At 42.8% G+C, this 21,536-nt stretch overlaps 1 protein-coding gene across 1 annotated transcript in view; it reads right to left on the minus strand.

Annotated features, from left to right (window-relative positions):
* Positions 1-21,536, minus strand: part of LOC126455520 (glutathione S-transferase D7-like) — a 74,926-nt gene that overhangs the window by 49,092 nt on the left and 4,298 nt on the right. The window contains exon 2 of the mRNA XM_050091271.1: positions 5,733-5,922. Coding sequence (XP_049947228.1) covers positions 5,733-5,885 — 153 coding nt within the window. The 5' untranslated portion in view covers positions 5,886-5,922. The remainder of the gene's footprint in view (positions 1-5,732; positions 5,923-21,536) is intronic.

A 21,536-nucleotide genomic window follows, 5' to 3' on the forward strand; every position in this document is an offset into this window, starting at 1 on the left:
ACATAATGCCACCCCAAAACAGCAACGCGTTCAGCCTACCGGGTTGCCTCCAAACACGACGATTGTCTGGTTGAAGGCATATGTGACACTCATCGGTGAAGAGAACGTGATGCCAATCCTGAGCAGTCCATTCGGCATGTTGTTGGACCCATCTGTACCGCGCTGCATGGTGTCTTGGTTTGGACCTCGCCATGGACGTCGGGAGCGAAATTGCGCATCATGCGACTTATTGCGCACAGTTTGAGTCATAACACGATGTCCAGTGGCTGCACGATAAGCATTATTCAACATGGTGGCGTTGCTGTCAGGGTTCCTCCGAGCCATAATCCATTGGTAGCGGTCATCCACTGCAGTAGTAGCCCTTGGGCGGCCTGACCGAGGCATGTTATCGTCAATTCCTGTCTCTCTGTATCTCCTCCATGTTCGAACAACATCGCTTTGGTTCACTACAAGACGCCTGGACACTTCCCTTGCTGAGAGCCCTTCCTGTCACATAGTAACAATGCGGATGCGATCGAACCACGGTATTGACTGAGTGGAATGACTGGAACTGATCGGCTGTCGGACCCTCTCCGTTTAATAGGCCCTGCTCATGCGTGGTTGTTTACATCCTTGGGCGGGTTCAGTGAAGTCTCTGAACAGTCAAAGGGACTGTGTCTGTGATACAATATCCTAGTCAACATGTATCTTCAGGAGTTCTGGGAACTGGGGAGATGCAAAACTTTTTTTGGTGTGTGTATATACTTATTTAGTTAATGTCACTGTAAAACAAGATTTGCATTATCTAAAATGACCTAAGAATCCGTCTCAGGGCGGTGATTTTTGATCGTGTGGATAGAACGTGTATCAAACTGAAATGCAACGTTTTGTGCATAAGTATAGAACCTTCAGCCTGACTGTACGCCTGATGGCATTTCTAATGTTTTCTGCAGTAATTACTATATTTCTTTCTCCATATCTATCAATGGACCAATTACAAAATAAACATTGGAATATTTGTACACTATATCTAACATATTAATAAAGTCATTCTTTCTCCTGACGGGGTGTTATACTCAGACCAGCTTTATTTTCAACGTTTTCTGTAGAAGTATAGCCTCAGTTATGTATTTTAAGTAACGGAGGAACGATATAGTTTTGAGAGGAACAGTTATGTTTGTTAATTGTAGGTTGCGGCCACTGTCGGTGCTGCATGTCGGTGCTTAAATACCCTCATCGGAGTAGTGCTAAGCTGCATATACGCTGCAACAACGCCCTCAATCGAAAGCTTTTGTTCGCGTCTTGAAAATGCAGTGCAGGATTTTTGTTGATGAACATTACGTGAAATTAGTGAATTATAAATACTGTTTGGAAGATTCTTTGGACTTCATTTTACATACACTTACTTAGACATAGTTTTTCCAATGCCTTGTAGCATATCAGGCATTATATTTCCTCCAGTAAACTCGATCAGCTGCCAGATTTTCAGTTTGTTCACAGTTCATGTCCATGTTGAAGATGCTTTGAGAAAGTCCGTTTCTAGGTGTTCTGAGGTGTTCCTCTGCTTCCGTGTCCAGATGTTGGTTTCCATAACAGTGCTAATTTAGGGATTCTTCCATCTGTCATGTGTAGAACATGACACGCATGTGTCAGTCTCATTTCAGCAACCATCTTGTGCAGTCTGCGTAGACCACTTCTTGTCACTACTTCATCGTTTGAAAGTGGTCACGATAACTGACCATTAAAATTCGCCTCAAGCATCGATGGTGAAAAAGTTGAGCTCGCGTGCCGATTTTGCTGACATGTTCCAGGTCTCACATGCAAATACGGCTATTGGTAGCGTGATAGAAGAGTACAGTCGAAGCTTTGGACATACTTACAGAATCTGATTACCACATGGACTGCATTTATTCGAAGACTGAGGAAGCTTTCCTAATTCTGCTGTTGATATGTGCATCTACGTCTCCATTATTGCAGATAAGGCTCTGAGATATGGAAATTGGTCAATTTTCATGCGGCATAATTTGAGTAGACATATACACATTTTATGCACAGTGTTTTCGTTTTATTACTGTTCATTTTTGCCCTGCAAAACTGACTATCCTATCCAGCTTGAGAGTCATTTATTGTAAGCTTTGTGGGCTTTGTGCAAGAAGAACGACGTCATCACGGAAATGTAGATCCGTAAACCTAGTTTGGTCATTCAAACGTGTTCTCATGTTGTTTTCCATAGTTTTTTCTCATTATGAAATCTACGACAAATATAAAAAGTAATGGCGACAAAATATATCCCTATCTGACGCCTGTCAAAATGCAAAAAAGGGGGTAGGGATGAGTTATATATATATAAAATACACAGTCATAAGCATATTTAGGGCCATAAATAGGCAGTTTGGTTGATTTTCCGTTTCACGTGTCCGGGTATTTTGAATATAAGGCCTGTATTTCATAGACGTTTCACCTGAGGCAGAACTTAGATTTATTCAAACGCTCAGGAACGAGAGACTGGAACAAATAGTTTGGAGCTAATTATACCAAGTAACGGAAACGTCACATGCTGCTGATTCTATCTGTATCTAGCGGGTGGTTATAATTAAAGAGCATCTACTCACAGAGGTCCAGCCTCGGCTGTTATTGTCGTAAATCAGCGAAATTTGGTAATTAGATGTTTTAATGCGTTAGTGCGCAATCGATTTACGCTGGAAAAAAATTTGTTCCAGTTTTTGCCACCAGTTGTAAATCAGGCTGTGTGAATACAAGAAAGATGAAGAAATGTTTCCATATGCAGTGGATTAGGAGCAGACGCGAGAAAAAATGTCAAACGACTGCCGCTTACACAGTTTGTTCGCTATGAGCGCCGGAGACGTCAGTGAGATGTTGCATCTTTAAAACGACGTGATCGACAGTTACTCACAGCAGTTCTGGTAGAATCTGAGCAAAATGTTATATACTGGCCTTCAGATCAGGTAGAGATCGAATGTGTCCCTGGTAAACGCATTCTCTTAGATATTCCCAGAGACAAAAGTCTCATCGATTCATATCAGGTGATCTCGCAGGCTATGAATCTGGAAAACCTCTGGAGATAACATGTTCGTGGAAGATCGCATTAAGAAAATCTTTCACTAGGCGTGCGACATGAGGCGTTACGCCACCTTGCCTGAAAACAGGCGTTTGCACAGAGTTGCTTTCTTCCAAAGGAGGAATCACATACTTTACAGGGAGGTCTCGAAAACGTGGATCCGTGCCGCAAGGTGAAAACATATCTTTGACATTGCATCAGTTTGGGGTGATCTGAATGTTGTATTATTCTGGAAGAATCAAATTTGTCAAAATCGCCAGCAATTCTTTTTATTACTGTCACCGTTTTCGAGAGATCTACGCTGTCATAATCGGATCTTGTAACATTATTAATTGTACGTGCTTGTTACAATGGTGAAAGTCACATAGTGAAATTGCGTCTAATAAACCGTGGCAGGGAACATCAGCATGTCACAAAGTAACCCACAGTGAAAACATGGTCCATGTTGTACTGATGTCTCAGTATAGGAGCGTATGCACAACATGCTGTATCTTTCAGCTGTGTGTTACCTTCTTTGTGACATGCTGATGTTCCCCGCTGCGTTTTATTTGACACAATATCACTATGTGACTTCTAATATTTTAACAAGCATTTGCAATTAATAATGTTACAAAATCCGATGATGATGGCGTAGATCTCTCGAAATTGCTCGTAGTAATAAAAATGATTGCTAGCGGTCCTGGCTAACTTGACTCTTCAGGGATAATAGAAAGCGAAAACAAACTTCAGAGCATTGCTGTGTGTCCTGAGGTTTCAGTTGCTGCGCCACGGGGACCAGTGTAAAATAGACAACGAAACGTTTCCTACTGTTGACCATGGGATGTACAATTCTCGTGACAATACACGGACAGTAGCACTACCCGGGACACGTGTTGCATGTTCAGTTACAGCAACAACAACCTCGTAAATAACTTCCTTCGGAACAGGACGCCTTCCTCTTCTAGGTGCCACACAAAACTCACCCGTATTTTCGAATTTCATTATCACCTTCTTTAAACTATTTAATGACCTCAGCTCTCTCCTCGGACTTTTCAGTCTTTCAGTGCAGCACTGTAACTGCTGCCGTTCAATTAAAAGCATTTCACTAACACTCTCTTCTCGATAGACATATCGGTCACCCATGTTATGCCCTGTGAAATGACAGTACGGATAGTACACAGACAGTGCACAGCGCCAGATTTGCACCTGGTGGCCAAAACTAGAACTAATTTTTTTCCAGCATAAATCGGTTCTGCATCAATGCATTAGCATATCTGTTAAGTTTCGCTGCTATACGGTAATTACAGTCCAAACTGAGCGTCCATGAGTAGCTGCACTTTATTTATAAACACACAGTACATCATAAATGGTTTATGCACACTGAAAAACTGGCGTCATATTCCTTAGAATGCACCTGCTGTCACTTTTTGTTTCTGTGGAACACTTGTTGTAGGGTGTGATGTGTTCTTTTAGTGAAACATTCCTGGAACCGAACGGACATGAACGAAGATTGCGTGATATTTGTGTATTCTGGTCAGAAGTCGACGGTGTGGTACACTGGGAACGCGTTTCAAAAATCTAGGAGGACGGAATGGACCTGTTCATGCGCATTGCATAATTCGCATTGATTAATAACCAAAAATACTAGTCGAGCTCATTGTAAAGATCTGTTCAGGACACTGGGCGTTTTAACTGCTCTATGTGAATACATTTACCAGTCAGTTGTACACATCAAAAATAACATTGGTAATTACTGCACAAACAGCTCTGTCCATGACCATGCAACAAGAGATAGACTCAACTTACATCTACCAAGAAAAAATAAACATAAAACTCAAAACAGCATTTTCTACCACGGAATAAAACTGTACAAAAATTACCGAAAGAGATTAAAGAAATTGCCAAAATACACTTGTTTAAAAAGGCAGCTAAAAAGTACCTGTTATGGAATACATTTTATACATTGAAGGATTACTTAGCTAAAGCAGAGAAGGAGTTTGATAAAAATGTTATACAAATAAATAATAATAGTAATGATTATAAAATATCCAACATTACACATAACATCTTCACTTTATGTACTTTTCCTTCTTGTTTTTCCTTTCTGGAAATACTTACCCCCAAGCTATGCATCGTACAATATTAACACCTCTTCCTCTTTTTGAGCTCAACATCTCACACATTATGGAGGGATGCTGACTCAGTTTTTCAGGATAGCAAATGGGAAGTTGCGGAACAGAAAATGGCCCAGAGAGATCACTAGTGTGAGTGTCGTGTGTGTGTGTGTGTGTGTGTGTGTGTGTGTGTGTGTGTGTGTGTGTGTGTGTGTGTGTGTAGTGAGTGAAGTGTTATGAAGCAATGTGTGTATGTGTGTGCAGTGACTGATAGTGAGATATGAGTGAACAATTTGTCATTACATTGTTAAATAAGTTATTTGTAAAAAAAAGTATTGTATGCCAGGAGTAAATCTAATGATTGTCTCTAACTGGAAGTCTGTAAATATGTGTGTATGCGAATTAGCTTATTTTAAATTGCTCTAAATTTGCAAATACTTTGATATGTCCTATACCCTTGTAAAAAGAGATCTACGGATGTATTAAGCTACTACTACTACTACTACTATTATGTCGAGTCCACTCTCAGTATTTGCCGAGGCAGTGGAGGAGAACGTGGAACGTGAAGTGGACGGCGTCACCTTGATGAAGGCGGCGTCGAGTTGCTCGCCAGCCAGTACGTTGAGCTCGCGCAGTACGATACGCAGCCCCAGGGCGCGCGCCAGAAGCAGCACCGAGCGGCACGGCGGGCTGGCCGCCATGTAGTACAGCAGTGGGGGTGCCTGTGGCGCCATCGTCTTCGCCGTCGCCGGGGGCTGCTTCGTCGCCTCCCTGCGGGCAACGGTGCACGTGGGCGTATTCCAGGGGGGGTGGCTCTGTCCATTTTCCGAGTACACAATTTCCGATACTTAATTTCAGCCCAAATATTTATCAATATTACGCAAGCAGTCAAAACTCAGACTAGCTCCTAGTGCTATTTGAGCGGCTCAGGTAACACAGTGGTAAGCACCACTGCCGTGAATTTTGAGTTGTAGGTCAAACGGCGCTACCTATGAGCAGGAGAATGTAATACACCGGGTCAAAAATTCTAATTTCACTCCGCCTAAATCAGGGTTGCCTTGTACGAAAACATAATGCCAAGTGATAGGTAAAATGGCTGACTAAGAGGTATCAGATATATCCTTGTATGTTTTCAAAGATTATAGCCACTTTTGAAGAGTTTCAAGGAAACGAAGATGTTCTGAGTCATCCTATTATCTCCGACCAGGAGCTGAGTGCATCCCCACTGACTCAGATGATTCGGAGATATGTAAATTTACAAATCTGTCGTACTTAGAATCTTTCAAGAACAAAATGGTATGCTTGTACATACCATTCTGTTCCTGAAATGTACGGAATATGAGGCTATTATTGAATAGCTGATGTCTACAATTTGATGATGTGTGTATGCATACTTCTTCGTTCATATTCCTCCAAGTAATAATAATAATAATAAAGTGGCGGTGCATAAGTTACACTAACGGCCATTAAAATTGCTACACCAAGAAGAAATGCACATGATAAACGGCTATTCATTGGACAAATATATTATACCAGAACTGAAATGTGATTACATTTTCACGCAATTTTGGTGCATAGATCCTGAGAAATCAGTACCCAGAACAAACACCTCTGGCCGTAATAACGGCCTTGATACGCCTGGGCATTGAGTCAAACAGAGCTTGGATGGCGTGTACAGGTACAGCTGCCCATGTAGCTTCAACACGATACCACGAATGTGCTGGCCAGGGCAGCAGTCGAACGTTTTCTGTATTCAAAAAGGCTCGTACAGGACCTGCAACGCGCGGTCGTGCATTATCCTGTTGAATTGTAGGGTTTCGCTGGTATCGAATGAAGGATAGAGCTACGGGTCGTAACCCATCTGAAATGTGACGTCAACTGTTCAAAGTGCCGTCAGTGCGAACAAGAGGTGACCGAGACGTATAACCGATGGCACCCCATACCATCATGCCGGGTGATACGCCAGTATGCCGATGACGAATACACGCTTCCAATGAGCGTTCACCGCGATGTCGCCAAACACCGGTGCGACCATCGTGACACTGTAAACAGAACCTGGATTCATCCGAAAAAATGACGTTTTGCCATTTGTGCACCCAGGTTCGTCGTTGAGTACACCATCGCAGGCGCTCCTGTCTGTGATGCAGCGTCAAGGATAACCGCGGCCATGGTTCAAAAATGGCTCTGAGTACTATGGGAATAAACTTCTGAGGTCATCAGTCCCCTAGAATTTAGAACTACTTAAACCTAACTAACCCAAGGACATCACACACATCCATGCCCGAGGCAGGATTCGAACCTGCGACCGTAGCGCTCGCGCGGTTCCAGACTATAGCGCCTAGAACCGCTCGGCCACTCCGGCCGGCTTACTGTGTGCCGGACCGAGCAGCCATGGTCTCCGAGCTGATAGTCCATGCTGCTGCAAACGTCCTCGAACTGTTCGTGCACATGGTTGATGTCTTGCAGACGTCCCCATCTGTTGACTCAGGGATCGAGGCTTGGCTGCACGATCCGTTACAGCCATGCGGATAAGATGCCTGTCATCTCGACTGCTACTGATGCGAGACCGTTGGGATCCAGCACGGCGTTCCGTATTACTCTCCTCAACCACCGATTCCATATTCAGCTAATAGTCATTGGATCTCGACCAACGCGAGCAGCAATGTCGCGATACGATAAATCACAATCGTGATAGGCTACAATCCGACCTTTATCAAAGTCGGAAACGTGATGGTAGACATTTCTCCTCCTTACACGAGGCAATACAGCAACGTTTCATCAGGCAACGCCGGTCAACTGCTGTTTGTGCATGAGAAATCGGTTGGAAACTTTCCTCATGCCAGCACGTTGTAGGTATCGCCAACGGCGCCAACCTTGTGTGAATGTTCTGATAAGCTAATCATTTGCATATAACAGCATCTTCTCCTGTCGGTTAAATTTTGCGTCTGTAGCACGTCATCTTCGTGGTTTAGCAATACTAATGGTCGGTAGTGTATTTGAGCGGCTCAAGTAACACAATGGTAAGCGTCAATGCCGTGAATTTTGAGTTATAGGTCAAACGGCGCTACCTATGAGCAGGAGAATGTAATAAACCGGACAAAAGCTCTAATTTCACTCCTCTTAAATCAGCGTAGCCTTGCGCGGAAACATAATGGCAAGCGATAGGTAAAATGGGTGACTAAGAGGTATCAGAGATATCCTTGTACGTTTTCAAAGATTATAGCCACTTTTGACGAATTGTAAGAAACCGAAGATGTACTGAGTCACCCTGATATCTGACCAGGATCCTGAGTATATCCCCACTGATTCAGATGATTCGGAGATATGTAAATTTGCAAATCTGTCGTACTTGGAATGTTTCAAGAACAAAATGGTGTGCTTGTACATACGATTCTGTTCCTGAAATGTACGGAATATGAGGCTTTTATTGAATAGCTGATGTCGAAGATTTGATTATGTGTGTATGCATACTTCTTCGTTCATATTCCTCCAAGTAATAATAATAATAATAATAATAAAGTGGCGGTGCATAAGTTAGTAGTGTTTTCCGTAAGTTTAATAAAGACAACAGATATACATAACTGAGACGTTAGTCATCAATTATGTATTCTCCTTCACTATTTCCAACAGTCTAACAATGCTGCAGTAAGTTTTAGATTCTGCGACTGTAGATATCACGGGGTTTGAGGCGAAGAATTCGTCGAACCATGAGGAAATTCCTTGGCGATTGTTCGATAGAGAGCGGAAAATGTGAAAATTTGGGGGCCGTGGTCTACGTCTGCCATCGACAATACTATATGCCGAGGAACATGGGATACTAGTCGTGCAGGCTATGAGGGGGCGCGCGCGTTGTCACTGGTCAATTACTTATCGTCAGATAGACAACGCGGCCGCCTCTTTGTGTTAGGAATGCATTGGGAGATGTGAGAAAAGCGAAGGCACCGTATTAAGTGCGAAAATACAAAGCTGCCAGGAAGGTAGAGCAGACACCTGCGTTAATGAGGAATCCAGGTATTTCATAGAATATTTCCTGTGTGTGTGTGTGGGGGGGGGGGGGGGGAGGGGCGAAGGGGTGAGGGAAATATTTGAACTTTCGACACGCCCTCTCAACTTCCCCTTCCGTTACACCCACGCCAGGATACCCATGTTCCCCCGTGGACAGTGATACCGCCCTAGAATAAGTTTAAAATGAAGTTTTTCGTGTTGTAACGCTTAGAAAAAAATTTCTCGATTAAGTGGCCACATCAAATTCAAACAAAATTCCAAGCTTTCGTTGACTGCTTTCTTCATCGTCTTCAGGGGCTATGTCTATGGTAAACTGCCGAGGCTCTCCCATTTACGCCCTGAAGACGGCATTCGATTGGCAGGATTTCATCATGATAACGTCATGGAGATGCCGAGTCTTCAGGAGGTAACCTCTTCAACCACAAAATACGTTTGTACTCGCTGTTTAGCAGCATTTGCAGCCCGTCATTCATATCAGATGGAAAACTGTGTGAAGTCTTCCTCTGTGATCTTTCTTTATCAAGTGCGCTCTTTCATACATTACTAACTGCGCAGTCGGCGTCTTTATGGAAGTTGCTATCAGATATTCTAGTTTCCACCGTTTACTTAATCGCAGTCCCCGTAGTTCGAATCCTGAGGCAGAATCCTTGTGTTGTTTATTAGACTGTTATTGGCCACCAGTGATTTTTCAAAATTTTTGTGACGATATTCAGCACGGCGTTCGGCGTTCCGCATAGACTGCCCCACGTCACTGCTGCCGCACTCGCAACAGAACATTACAAATAACTGGTACTCTTAGGCCGGTCTTATCTTTACCACGTCTCAACATTTCTTCAGTTTTCTGGTTCCTCGCAGTTTAAAACTCTACCTGTCTTACTCGTTGTTGCATCTCAGAATGGATGCCGCGCTATGTGGTGGCCCTACTGGTTTGGTTGAACGGCGTCGTGTCCTCGACAGCGTTGACCTAATGACACGGACTGAATTCCCGTCCACTCTGAACACTGTCGTCAGATGATTAACTGTAGACTTTCAGAATGACAGGACATAGAAATTATCGCTTCCGGGGGGTGCCAATGTGTCAGGAACAAAATGGCACACGGAGAGGAATACCGGAGTGTCGTGCCATCATTCGTGTGTGTAACAGGGCGATAGGTAAGTGATACACGCTTTCTTCTGACCTAGGAGCTCATACTTCATCACACCTCAATAGGCCTGTTCAGCTTATTAGAGACTTTATACGATATTCGGTAAAACACACATCACGCAATAAGCTGATGACAAAAATACAGAATGTGCAAGATAATGTTGAACGTTAGTACTTGTGATGTCACACTGTCAAGCCAAAAATTTAAATTTATTAGATATTGTCGTGGCCTCTGAAATATGTGGTCCCATGTCAAAAACGATACCTCACGGCGGAACCACAAGTGAGGGCAGCCGCTACCTGACGCAGCAACGAATAATAGACGTCGGCTTAGACAAGCCTCAAGATGTTCCACACGCCGCCTCTATCGGAAGATTACTTGTGTCAGAGCGCAGCGCAGCTCACTCACTCTGTAATCATTGCCTACTATGACAGCACAGTCTTAGGACAGATCCAGCTGCGACCTGTCAGACGTATTAGTCAGAACTGTGTAGCAAAGAGTATAGTCACTTGTACATTGAGATGAGACTATCAGTCTGCATTGTATTAAGTGATAACAGTTACAGACTTTGGCGACAGTAACAAATACGTAGCGGTATTCCTGTGGATACGAATTGTTTCCAAGCATTTTAGATTGTTCAGTTCAAAATAAAGTGGCCCGGTATTTTGTGTACAGTTGCAGTATCCGCTCGACCTCTTCCAGAAGTAAATCTCGGCTTGCTACGATACCCTGCAGTGTCGACGAGGATTCTCAAGTGTGTTTTCTTTTTTTCGTCCGGCAATACAGATACTAAGAACGAAAATTTGAATATTACTTTTTTTGTGTTCCTGAGAGGCGACCGAGAAATAACGAGAATATTTTTCCCATCATCTGCGGTTCAGTAAGTTACAAATTAACAGCATTTTTTAAAAAGCACCTATATTAAACGCTACTTCATTCTAGGACATACGTAGACTGAAATGGTTAACGTGACGTGGGAGTGCAGCAAATAAGGCAGTTGCAGCAGCGGAATCAGTCCACTTTATCGAATTTCGACATAAACTTCAAACACCAACGGAAATCGAGTCATTTACCGACTTGCAAAGCAGCGTCATAGATTAGTGGCCGGCCGGGGTGGCCGAGCGGTTCTAGGCGCTAAAGTCTGGAACTGCCTGACTGCTACAGTCGCAGGTTCGAATCCTGCCCCGGGCATGGATGTGTGTGGTATCCTTAGGTTAGTTAGGTTTAATTAGTTCTAAGTTCTAGGGGACTGATGACCTCAGAAGTTAAGTCCCATAGTGCTCAGAGCCATTTGAACCATGGATTAGTGAAGCAGCGGACATACAAAAATTATGGGGAATCAGATTTGTTAAAAATAGGAAGAAAGTAACATAGTAATGATGGCAATACTTTGAGAAAATTTGCACTGATCACATGCTCCACTCCAGTGTCAACAGCTGTACAGAGACCCATTACACTAATCACCAAGGAGGCGGTTGCACAAAACGAGAAACGGAAAGGCGGCGAGACAAAAAATTTTACCTGCATATTTGTCGAAATCAAAGCACTGGGATTCAGCTGAATGGCTGACAGATTTCTTCAACAAAATTACTGAAGAGGGAAGGACATCAGCTGATTAGACATGTTGCACAATAGTTTAAACAACCCTAATTTGGAAGCATAATGGTAGCCCAGCTGTATGTAGCAACTATCGCCCAATAAAGCGTCTATCTTCGAATCCATCATCGACCAGCAGAAAAATGCTTCTGTCGTACCACAAAAAAAGCAAATATGCTCAAGATTAAAACACTGACTGAAAAGGGAGGTAGCAGCTCTCTCATTCTAACTTCCTCGTCATCTTTAAACATTTTCCTAAAAATTTTGGTATGCACACGTATTCGCGCTTTTTTATGCTGAGAGAGAAGGAAAAGTAATAAATACTGGAAGATAGAAGACAGTGGTTGTGGTATAGAAAGAGCGAAGGAGACAATGGCAGTCCGAAAGATAGAGCGTTGGCACGTAGTTGACAGTGACAGAACAGTTCTAGGGAAAGAGTGAAGGAGACAGTGCCAGTGGGAGAGGAATACAGAGAAGGTGAAAATGGAAGCGGTTGAGAGCCAGTGTAAATGAGAGGCACTGTCTATGGCAATGACAACGACCAAGAGACAGACAGCGAGAACAGACAGCAGGAATGGGAAGGAATAAATGAGATACTAGCAGTAAGAGAGAGCAAGAGGAAAACAGTGACAGTGAGAGGAGGCAATAGTAGTAGTAGTTTTGGTAAACATAAATTTCTAGTGCAGCTCATGACACATAGAAGACGTCTTTTAACAAATATCTGAAAGCTATGTTAGCTATTTCTAGCTCCAACTACCATACCGCGTTCAAAATCTGTAATTCCCGTCGTGTGGTCTTAATCACGTCGGAAACTTTCTCACGTGAATCAGACGAATACAAACTGGTATAAGTGATTCTACCGCCATCTGTTTGTAGGCATATCGCTATTCCATGACTTTTGTCACCTCAGTGTATGACGACCTACGTCTCCAGACACATGAAACTGGCATCATCACTGAGCTAAATTCTATGAAAAAAACAGCTTCCTCTAGTATCCGCTCCAAGTTATTGCAAAAGTCAGAACGAAGCTAATGGCCCCGAGTAGTCGGCCCCTGTTACAATGGGAGCCAGTATGGCTTTATACGGAGATATTTATATACCGGGTGATCAAAAAGTCAGTATAAATTTAAAACTGAATAAATCACGGAATAGTGTAGATAGAGAGGTACAAATTGACACACATGCTTGGAATGACATGGGGTTTTATTAGAAAAAAAAATACAAAACTTCAAAAAAATGTCCGACAGATGGCGCTTCATCTGACCAGAATAGCAATAATTTGCACAACAAAGTAAGACAAAGCAAAGATGATGTTCTTTACAGTGAAACCTTCCCGTCTCCTCTATACCTCTTGTGTTATTGATAACCTTCCCTTTTACAACAAACTATGTAACCTTTTCTTAGGATTTCTATCTCTTGCTTAATAATACCAAATGAAATCTTCCCTTTGAAATTTATTCTCTTTCTCTATCTTCGCATACAAATTTAACTGCTGCTTATTAAAAGTGATTTTCTGATTATTTCGACGAAACATAGAATGTGTCGTCGTCGTGGCCCTCAGTCGTTATCTGCAATAACCCAAAACTGTTCCTTACCTTTTTTACTGTTACTTGATCGCCATCTGACTGCTACATCGAACTGCGACATGAATAAGCTTACTCTGTTTTACTATACTCTATTAGCTGCTGGTGGGCTTTCATAATAAGTGGCTGTATTTACTACCAAAGCTGACGTTATTCTTTAATAGCAAAGCTGATGTTATTCTTTAATTAATTTGACTGAAGTTACGTAATTCATAGTTAAACCTTTTCTTGACAACAATAAAATTTTGCAAAGTTTTACGTTGATGGTTTTTGGGATGGATTATAATTAGAAATGCAATATTGTTGGCAGAAGTTAATTATATTCTGAATGAAATGATTTTACAAACGTTCAAATGGGACTTACTTTTTACAATAATCTTACAACTAGCAATGCGCAAACATACCTTCAGTAGTCTTGAGTTTCTCAAAAAATTAATTCAATAATATTAGTTCCTCTTATTATAATAGTTAGATGATGTCTCTGTACATCCGTTTATAATCTCTTGTAAATCTCTCAACCTCTCATTTCAGACCTGCTACCGACTCGCTTCACTTCTCGGTTACTACTGACTTCCTACGAACGCTGAAATGCCGTTTCTCCTGCCAACAATGCTTTCTGGTGCAGACAATCCCTGCTACCATTACAAAATGTATCAATGCGCGGTCTTTCCCGCTCTTTTATTAAAATGTGTCCGTACGCGGTTTCTCCCGCCCTTTTTAAAATTATATCAACAATACTTTGGTGCAGATATTCCCTGCTACCACAATTATTTCCAACATGACAAATATTAATTATTCCTACTTAATCCTATTAATAAAATATAAACATCTTTCATAAATTGTGGTTTGACAATAGACAACAGAAATATACACGTCTTACAACAGGAAATGCTCAATATGTCCACCATCATTCCTCAACAATAGCTGTAGTCGAGGAATAATGTTGTGAACAGCACTGTAAAGTATGTCCGAAGTTATGGTGAGGCACTGGAGTCGGATGTTGTCTTTCAGCATCCATAGAGATGTCGGTCGATCATGATACACTTGCGACTTCAGGTAACCCCAAAGCCAATAATCGCACGGAATGAGGTCTGGAGACCTGTGAGGCCAAGCATGACGAAAGTGGCGGCTGAGCACACGATCATCACCAAACGACGCGCGCAAGAAACCTTTCACGCGTCTAGCAATATGGGGTGGTTCTAATAAAACCCCGTGTCATTCCAAGCATGTGTGTCAATTTTTACCTCTGTATCTACATTATTCCGTGGCTTATTAAGTTTTCAAATTTATACTGACTTTTTGATCACCCGGTAGAATGCGCTGGATGGCTGATTGTGGTACCTGCAATTCTCTTCGCGGACGTGTCGTCGATTTGTCCATTGACGATCTGCCTTCTCCACTGACGATCCCGACCGATTTGATTGCTTCGCATCATATAAGCAGACAGTCTCGCGGAATGTACAAACTGTCGCGGTCGGAAGGTAATGTGGCTTTATTTATAATTAACTTCTGCCCCGGAATATTCTACGACGGAGAACCATCATTCAGCTACACCATAGTGAAACTCTACATAATGGATGATTTAAATGCAGATGACTAATTAGGTCCCTGGCAGTGAAACTGAAGTTGACACTATGTACAACACTCCAAAATAACGTCAATTATCTCCCACATGAAGATTTATTACAGAAAAAGCACAGAAGTGAAATGAGAGATAAACAGAAATAGACAATCATGAATTAAATTCAAGCGCCTGTTTAACGCAAAGAAGCATATATTGATGTAGGGTCCAAAAAGTTGGGGAATGGGTGGAATAATTTACACTACGCCACCCACTTAAAATGTGGATAACGAAATATGACTGAATCTGCTTTGGCTGACAATGATTGTGAATCATTAAGTTGCAAGCTAGCACGATATGCATAAATTGGAGAGCGACTGCTGCTCTTTGAAAGAGCACGCCGTGCACCCAGAGAATTCACCTCAAAGGCTCGTAGTGTGCCGGAGCTGCAAAATGCTCGCCACGCACCTGCGGGACCCAGCAATGCTGCAACCAGCGAGCCTCGAACTACGGACCTCGGTCTCCTCTTTTCGTCCCAGGACCCGCGACGACGGCACCAGATCAAACCCTAATCCACAATCTAACGCGAATCGAGGCTCTCGCTGAATATCCGATCAGATTCGCTTCACGGCCAAAGCCCAAATATCTTCCTCCGTCTCTTCTCTACTATTTCACAAATCACTCAAGGTGCAGTACTTTCGAAAAACATACTAGCAATAGAAATGCGCTTCTTTACGCGAGTTGCATATTCCTCTTCTCTCAGTACAGCCTCCCTCCCGAAGAAGGGCAACTTCATTCATCCAATCCTATCGCTTTCCCCGACAGAGCGCAGATGCCCTCCGGTAGGTGTTCTGACGTTATCATTGGATTCCCAGTCAAATCTTTGCTCGCTCGGGAAACTACTTGGCGTGGTTGCCTATGTGACTTCCAAAAAACGCAGCGGCTATCCTGGCGACAGTGTCTCGAGGGTTCTGCTACGTCCGTCCATTTCAGCTACCGAAGGGAAATGTTGTTACCATCCTTACAGATATGGATCTCGCAGGACGATCCACGTAAAACATGGTCTTGGATTCGTACAGAATCTGAAGAATGCACTCTCCCCGAAAGGGACCAATTATGAGGGCACTGGCCCGTTGCGACTTGGCTGAGGAAGTTGTAAAAGGTTGTGCCCTAGGCAAGCCTCTAGGGCACTACTATAGCCCTCCAAGAGCACCTCTCTGTACGTGGCTGGGTACCCCCTACTGCTCAGACCACGTCCGCCAACTTGCCATCTTTTGACCAAGTTTCGAAGGCCCAGCCGATATACTGTACGAGGTGCGACAGTAAAGTAATGAGACTTATGTGAAAAAAAATGATGCTTGCCGCATTAGTCAAGTTTAGTGCTGTCTCCTTCAAAGTAGTTCCCTTCTGATTGCACACACTTTTTCCAGCGCTTCTCCCATTGATGGTAACATTTCTGGAACTCATCTTCTGTAATATCCTCCAAGACCCTCGTCAGAGCGTTTTGAACATCTTGTGTTGTTTGAAAATGGTGCCCCTTGACTTCCGTTTTGACTCTTGGAAATAGAAAAAAGTCGTATGGAGCCATATCTGGTGAATAAGGTGGCTGTGGTAGTACTGAAATTTGTTTTGAGGTTAAAAATTGCTGTACTGACAGACTGTGGAGTGAGAGTTTTAGGGACCATTTTTGCACAAATCTTTCTCATACCAAGGTCCTCAATTATTATTAGACGAACCGTTTCTCGATTGATGTTCAGTTCTTCTGCAATCATTTTCATGGATAATCTTCGATCAGATCGTACGAGTTCACGCACCTTGGCCAAGTTGACATCCGTCCGTGAGGTTGATGGTCGTCCACTGCGGTCTTCATTTTCAACATTCGTTCTGCCTTCACTAAACATTTTATGCCACAAAAAACTTGCGAGCTTGACATAACCTCCTCTTCAAAAGCCTTCTGAAGCTTACCGTAAGTTGTCGTAGCGTTTCCATCCAATTTAACGCAAAAAGAAATGGCATAACGTTGCGCAATATTATGCGGTTCCATTTTCGTGACGAGAGACACAAACACATGTTAACGTGTTACAGCACAACTCATGACTGAGCAGTTGCATCGATGTGCCGCTTGGACTAGAAGCAGCTTATAAACCAAAGATATTGTGCTTACGCAAGCCTGCAGGGTTGCTACATCTTGCAAAGAAAATCGTCTCATTACTTTATTGTCGCACCTTGTACCTGCGTCCGCTCCAATACCTTGTTACCTGAGCTGAAACCATTAAAGCGACCTCTTGGCTTTCTAAGGCTAATAATCCCATCACCCAGTTGTAGCTGAAACAGTCCTGCAGAACATTCTATTAAACACAAACAATCTCGTCACCTCAAAATTACTCCGTCCAATGAACTCTGTAAACTACTAATGCCGTCTTTAACAAGTTTTATATCAGTCACAGCGCCTTCCTAATCAGATACAAGTGCCCTAATTGCACACATCCACGTTATCTGAATAATTAAAGTAAAAGAAAGACGAATCCAAAGGACGTGCCGTCTTTCAAATGTTCTGTGGCGTGGTTGTCATAGCTTTTACCTCATATCTGATGCGAAATTGTGCTTAAACGTTACAACTGACTCGTATTTATCGAATAACAACACAAAACGCACGCATCGCTTCATTGTATGCCATGTTCTGGACGTATGCAACGATGCTGCGGTACTTATTTGGAGATATGCTCTGCACACTGATGTGTGTCATTTAACTACATCTTGTAGTTTTGCCGCAGTTTTCTTGAAACACCAGGGATACTTACGAATTAACCTTCTACAGTAGTTCTGCTGAGTTTAATGACGAATTTGATCTCAAAGAACGCTACGGGAGTTTAGGAACTACAGTGTGGTAACCAAAATCTATGAACATAGAAACCAACAAGACTCTGGAAACGAAAGAAAGTCTTGCTATTAAAAATAGCTTCAGCATTTAAAATTGAGAACTGTCGTACGATAAAACTCTCACAACACACTTGTGCAATGTAAGAGACTAACAATTTAAAGAGGTTTCAACCAGGAGATTCAATTCTAATTTGATACAATTTAGAGTCGCAGTCAAGTTAAGAAACAACACAAAAAAAACGGAAGAGTGTGGCTGTTCAAGAATTAAGATCAAGCATTCTTAAGCTGCATGATGAAATAGCCAAAGAACGATTTCGTCAGAAAAAGCTGTTTATGGGTTGTTTAACTCAGTGCTTTACTAGGCATGGTCCTGTTGAAGATGATATGCCCTTACCTTTCTCCGATCTCTGAACTGACATACCCAACAGTTACAGATGGCAGGACAACTCTTTAACGTAGACTCCAAACCACTGTGCAGCTAGGGATTTTCTGCACGAATAGATTCATTGCAGACGTGAAAGCGAGTTTAGGTGACGGAAAAAATTCCGATACAGTCAATTTTTAACCTCAACCCTTGGCATTTACAATCTGACACTTTCCTTCATTACCACCGAGCCACACATCAGTAGTTAATTGCAATAAAATTCTGGAAGGCTGCTTCATTCCGAAAGCGTAATTTCTGAAGAGAGTTGACCTCGGTAGCGTAGACGAGGCTTTTGACATGACCCCACACAAAGAAATCCGTGGTAGACCATGGCACAGATCCTGACTCTACCTATCCAATGTTGGCCATACGTCCGAGTTAGAAGCCGGCGCACTCGTAAATGAAGATATGCTGGAGCCCCATCATGCATGTTCAGGCGTTCGTTCAGTGGGATATCATCATGGAAATCGAAGTACAGTCCGCAGAAACCGCATGTGCTGATGTCCGGTGCTGTGGTAGGAAGTGTGGCCCAATTATGCAGTCTCCGAGCAGTCCTGCACAGACGCTCAATGAACAACACTGCTGATGTCGTGATAGGTGTGTTGCATTAGGATTGACATTGGCCCAAACGTGACAGTTACGGTACTTAAAAATACTGTCATGAGTAAATACAGCCTCATCCGTGAACATAATGCTGCTTATAAAAGGGGATTCAGGGTACGTTGTTGTTGCACTCACTGGCAAGAATTCTCTCTAGAAGGGAAGTCTGCATTTTTTAGGGCTTCCAGTCACTGGAGAAGATATAAATAAAGTACTTTCCGATGTAAAATCCACTACATACTGGTATGACTCCGACGCGTTCTTGGGAAGCAATCGTCATCGTTGAAGTACTCGAACGTTCGATTACAATGCGTAACACTCTTTCCTCATCATCGGCTTTTATGGATCTGCATCGACATTTTCGTGTGCGATACTCCTGATTTCTCTAAAGCGCTGATGTAACCGGCAAATGTACGCCTGTCGGGCTGTCTGCGGAGACGATAAGCCTCTTCATACAATCGTGCGGCCTCGAGGGCACTACCGTTCGCTATGCCACACGTGAAGTGGAAGTCAGCGTACTCTTCACTGGTGTAGCCTCTGTCCATGGTGCCTTCACATTCGTAACTGAATGTGAGGCTGGTACGGCACAGTCGACGGAGGGGAAAAGGGAAGTAGTTGCGCATGCGTAAACAAACAGTCGATCCCAAACCTTGGGATACCGCGGTATCCAGGTGCGTTTACAGTTGGTTCCCAACTCAATATCTCGCCAACGGATGATTTGTGGACCCATGTTTATTGGAGCTTTCTAGCTACTTTTGACCCGTACCGCCCAGGTGTGATTTATTGACAATCACTCCTGAAACACTCTGCATACAGGGCGGTCAGGTACAGCCTGAAAAGCTTATAAGGGCGTTGCAAAGCAGGTTGTGCTGAGAAATGCTTGTTAAGAAAACAATTCGACACATTGCGCCTTTTTCGAGAGAATTAGCTAATTAGCCAATCAGGCCATTATGCGCTCAGATTCTAGAGGCCCGCCAGAGACTGTGCCGCCAAATATGCCTTTGTTCCGTTTGCTAAAAACCGATCAAAAGAGCGATACAAAATTTTTACATGGGACGGTAGTAAGAATCCAACCCGAGTTAAAGGTTGAGCACTCTCGTGTCCTGTCATCTACGCTATGAAAACAAGTAACACTAACTGTATTTGGCGGGCCCATTGTATTTGATCGCGCAATGGCCTAATTGGACAAATTCAACGCTAATTAATCCTAAAACAGCGCAACGTATCGAATTTTTTTCTTAACAATTATTTCTCAGTACAATTTACCCTGCAACAATCTTGCATGTTTTTAGGAATGTTTCTGTCCAACCCGTATGTTTTACCGCTAGAACCTGCCAGATTACGGCGTGCTATCTGAAAACAGACTTCTTTATTTCGTTGAGTGTGTAGTGAAATACAGAACAGAAGCTAGATTAATCTGTAGCAAATACCGGTGTGTGAAACTAGCATAACATTGAAATCTGCTGAAGGAACATCGTTCAAAATGCATGAGGGGCCGTCAAATGAAAACAAGACAGATGGAAAAAGGTTAGTAAACTTCATTATTTCAAAATTAATCGCAGTAACTGTTAATAGATTTAGCCCACTGTGAGACAAGACGGACAATACCTGGCGGAAAAATATTTGAGGTTGCCTAGGGAACCATGATTGTATCCAGGCGTGCACCTCTTCGTCCGACGCAAATCTACGGCCACCAATCTTTCTTCAGTGCAACAGAAATATGGAAATGACATGAAGGGAGATCGGGACTGTACTCGTGTGCAGGATGGGTAAGGACTCCCCAGAAAAACTTCTGCTGCGTACTCGAAACATTCTGCCAACCAAATGGACGCCCACACGTTGCCAAGGCTGTTTCCAGCACGCTGCAGAAGTTTCGCTGGGAAGCCCTTACCCATCCTACATACGAGTACAGTTCCGATCTCCCTTCATGCGGTTTCTATATCTATCCTGAGGAAAGACATTATTGGGCGTCGCTTTGTTTCAGACGAAGAGGTGCACGCCTGGGTACAATCATGGTTCCGTAGGCAACCTCAACTATTTTTGCATGGAAGCATTGTGCATCTTCTCTCATAGTGGGGTAAATCTATTAACAGCTGTAGCGACTACTTTTGAAATAGTGAACCACTTACTTTTTTCCATCTCTGTCGTTTTCATTTGACTGTCCCTTAAATTAAGCTACAAATGTAAAATGGTCAGAAAAATCAATACCAGGCGAAAGTGATCGTGAAATATGAGTGAATTCAACTGATCCTGATACATGCAGAGAGTCGGATGAATAAACAAAGCAGCTGGGCACGAAGACGCTGTAGTAGAAATATGGATAACGCCCGAATATGTATGGTTCCTAGCATTGGTATGAATGACATTAACCATTTTTACAGTTCTGCTCTTTGTTTTCCTTGTAACACACTGCGCTGTGTCACGTTAACCGACATTTGCCTCAATATGTAGTGGCTTAACAGGAATTACATAGAAGAACGTTGTTTTCTATGTAATAATTAAGATGCTATGTTTTTGCTGTAATGGTAGGCTCTTCTGGAGTAAAGCTCTGAATGGGAAGAGAGGCTGGAGCAAAGGAAAAACTGATGTAG

Source organism: Schistocerca serialis, chromosome 2, assembly GCF_023864345.2.
Source record: "Schistocerca serialis cubense isolate TAMUIC-IGC-003099 chromosome 2, iqSchSeri2.2, whole genome shotgun sequence".
NCBI lineage: Eukaryota > Metazoa > Arthropoda > Insecta > Orthoptera > Acrididae > Schistocerca > Schistocerca serialis.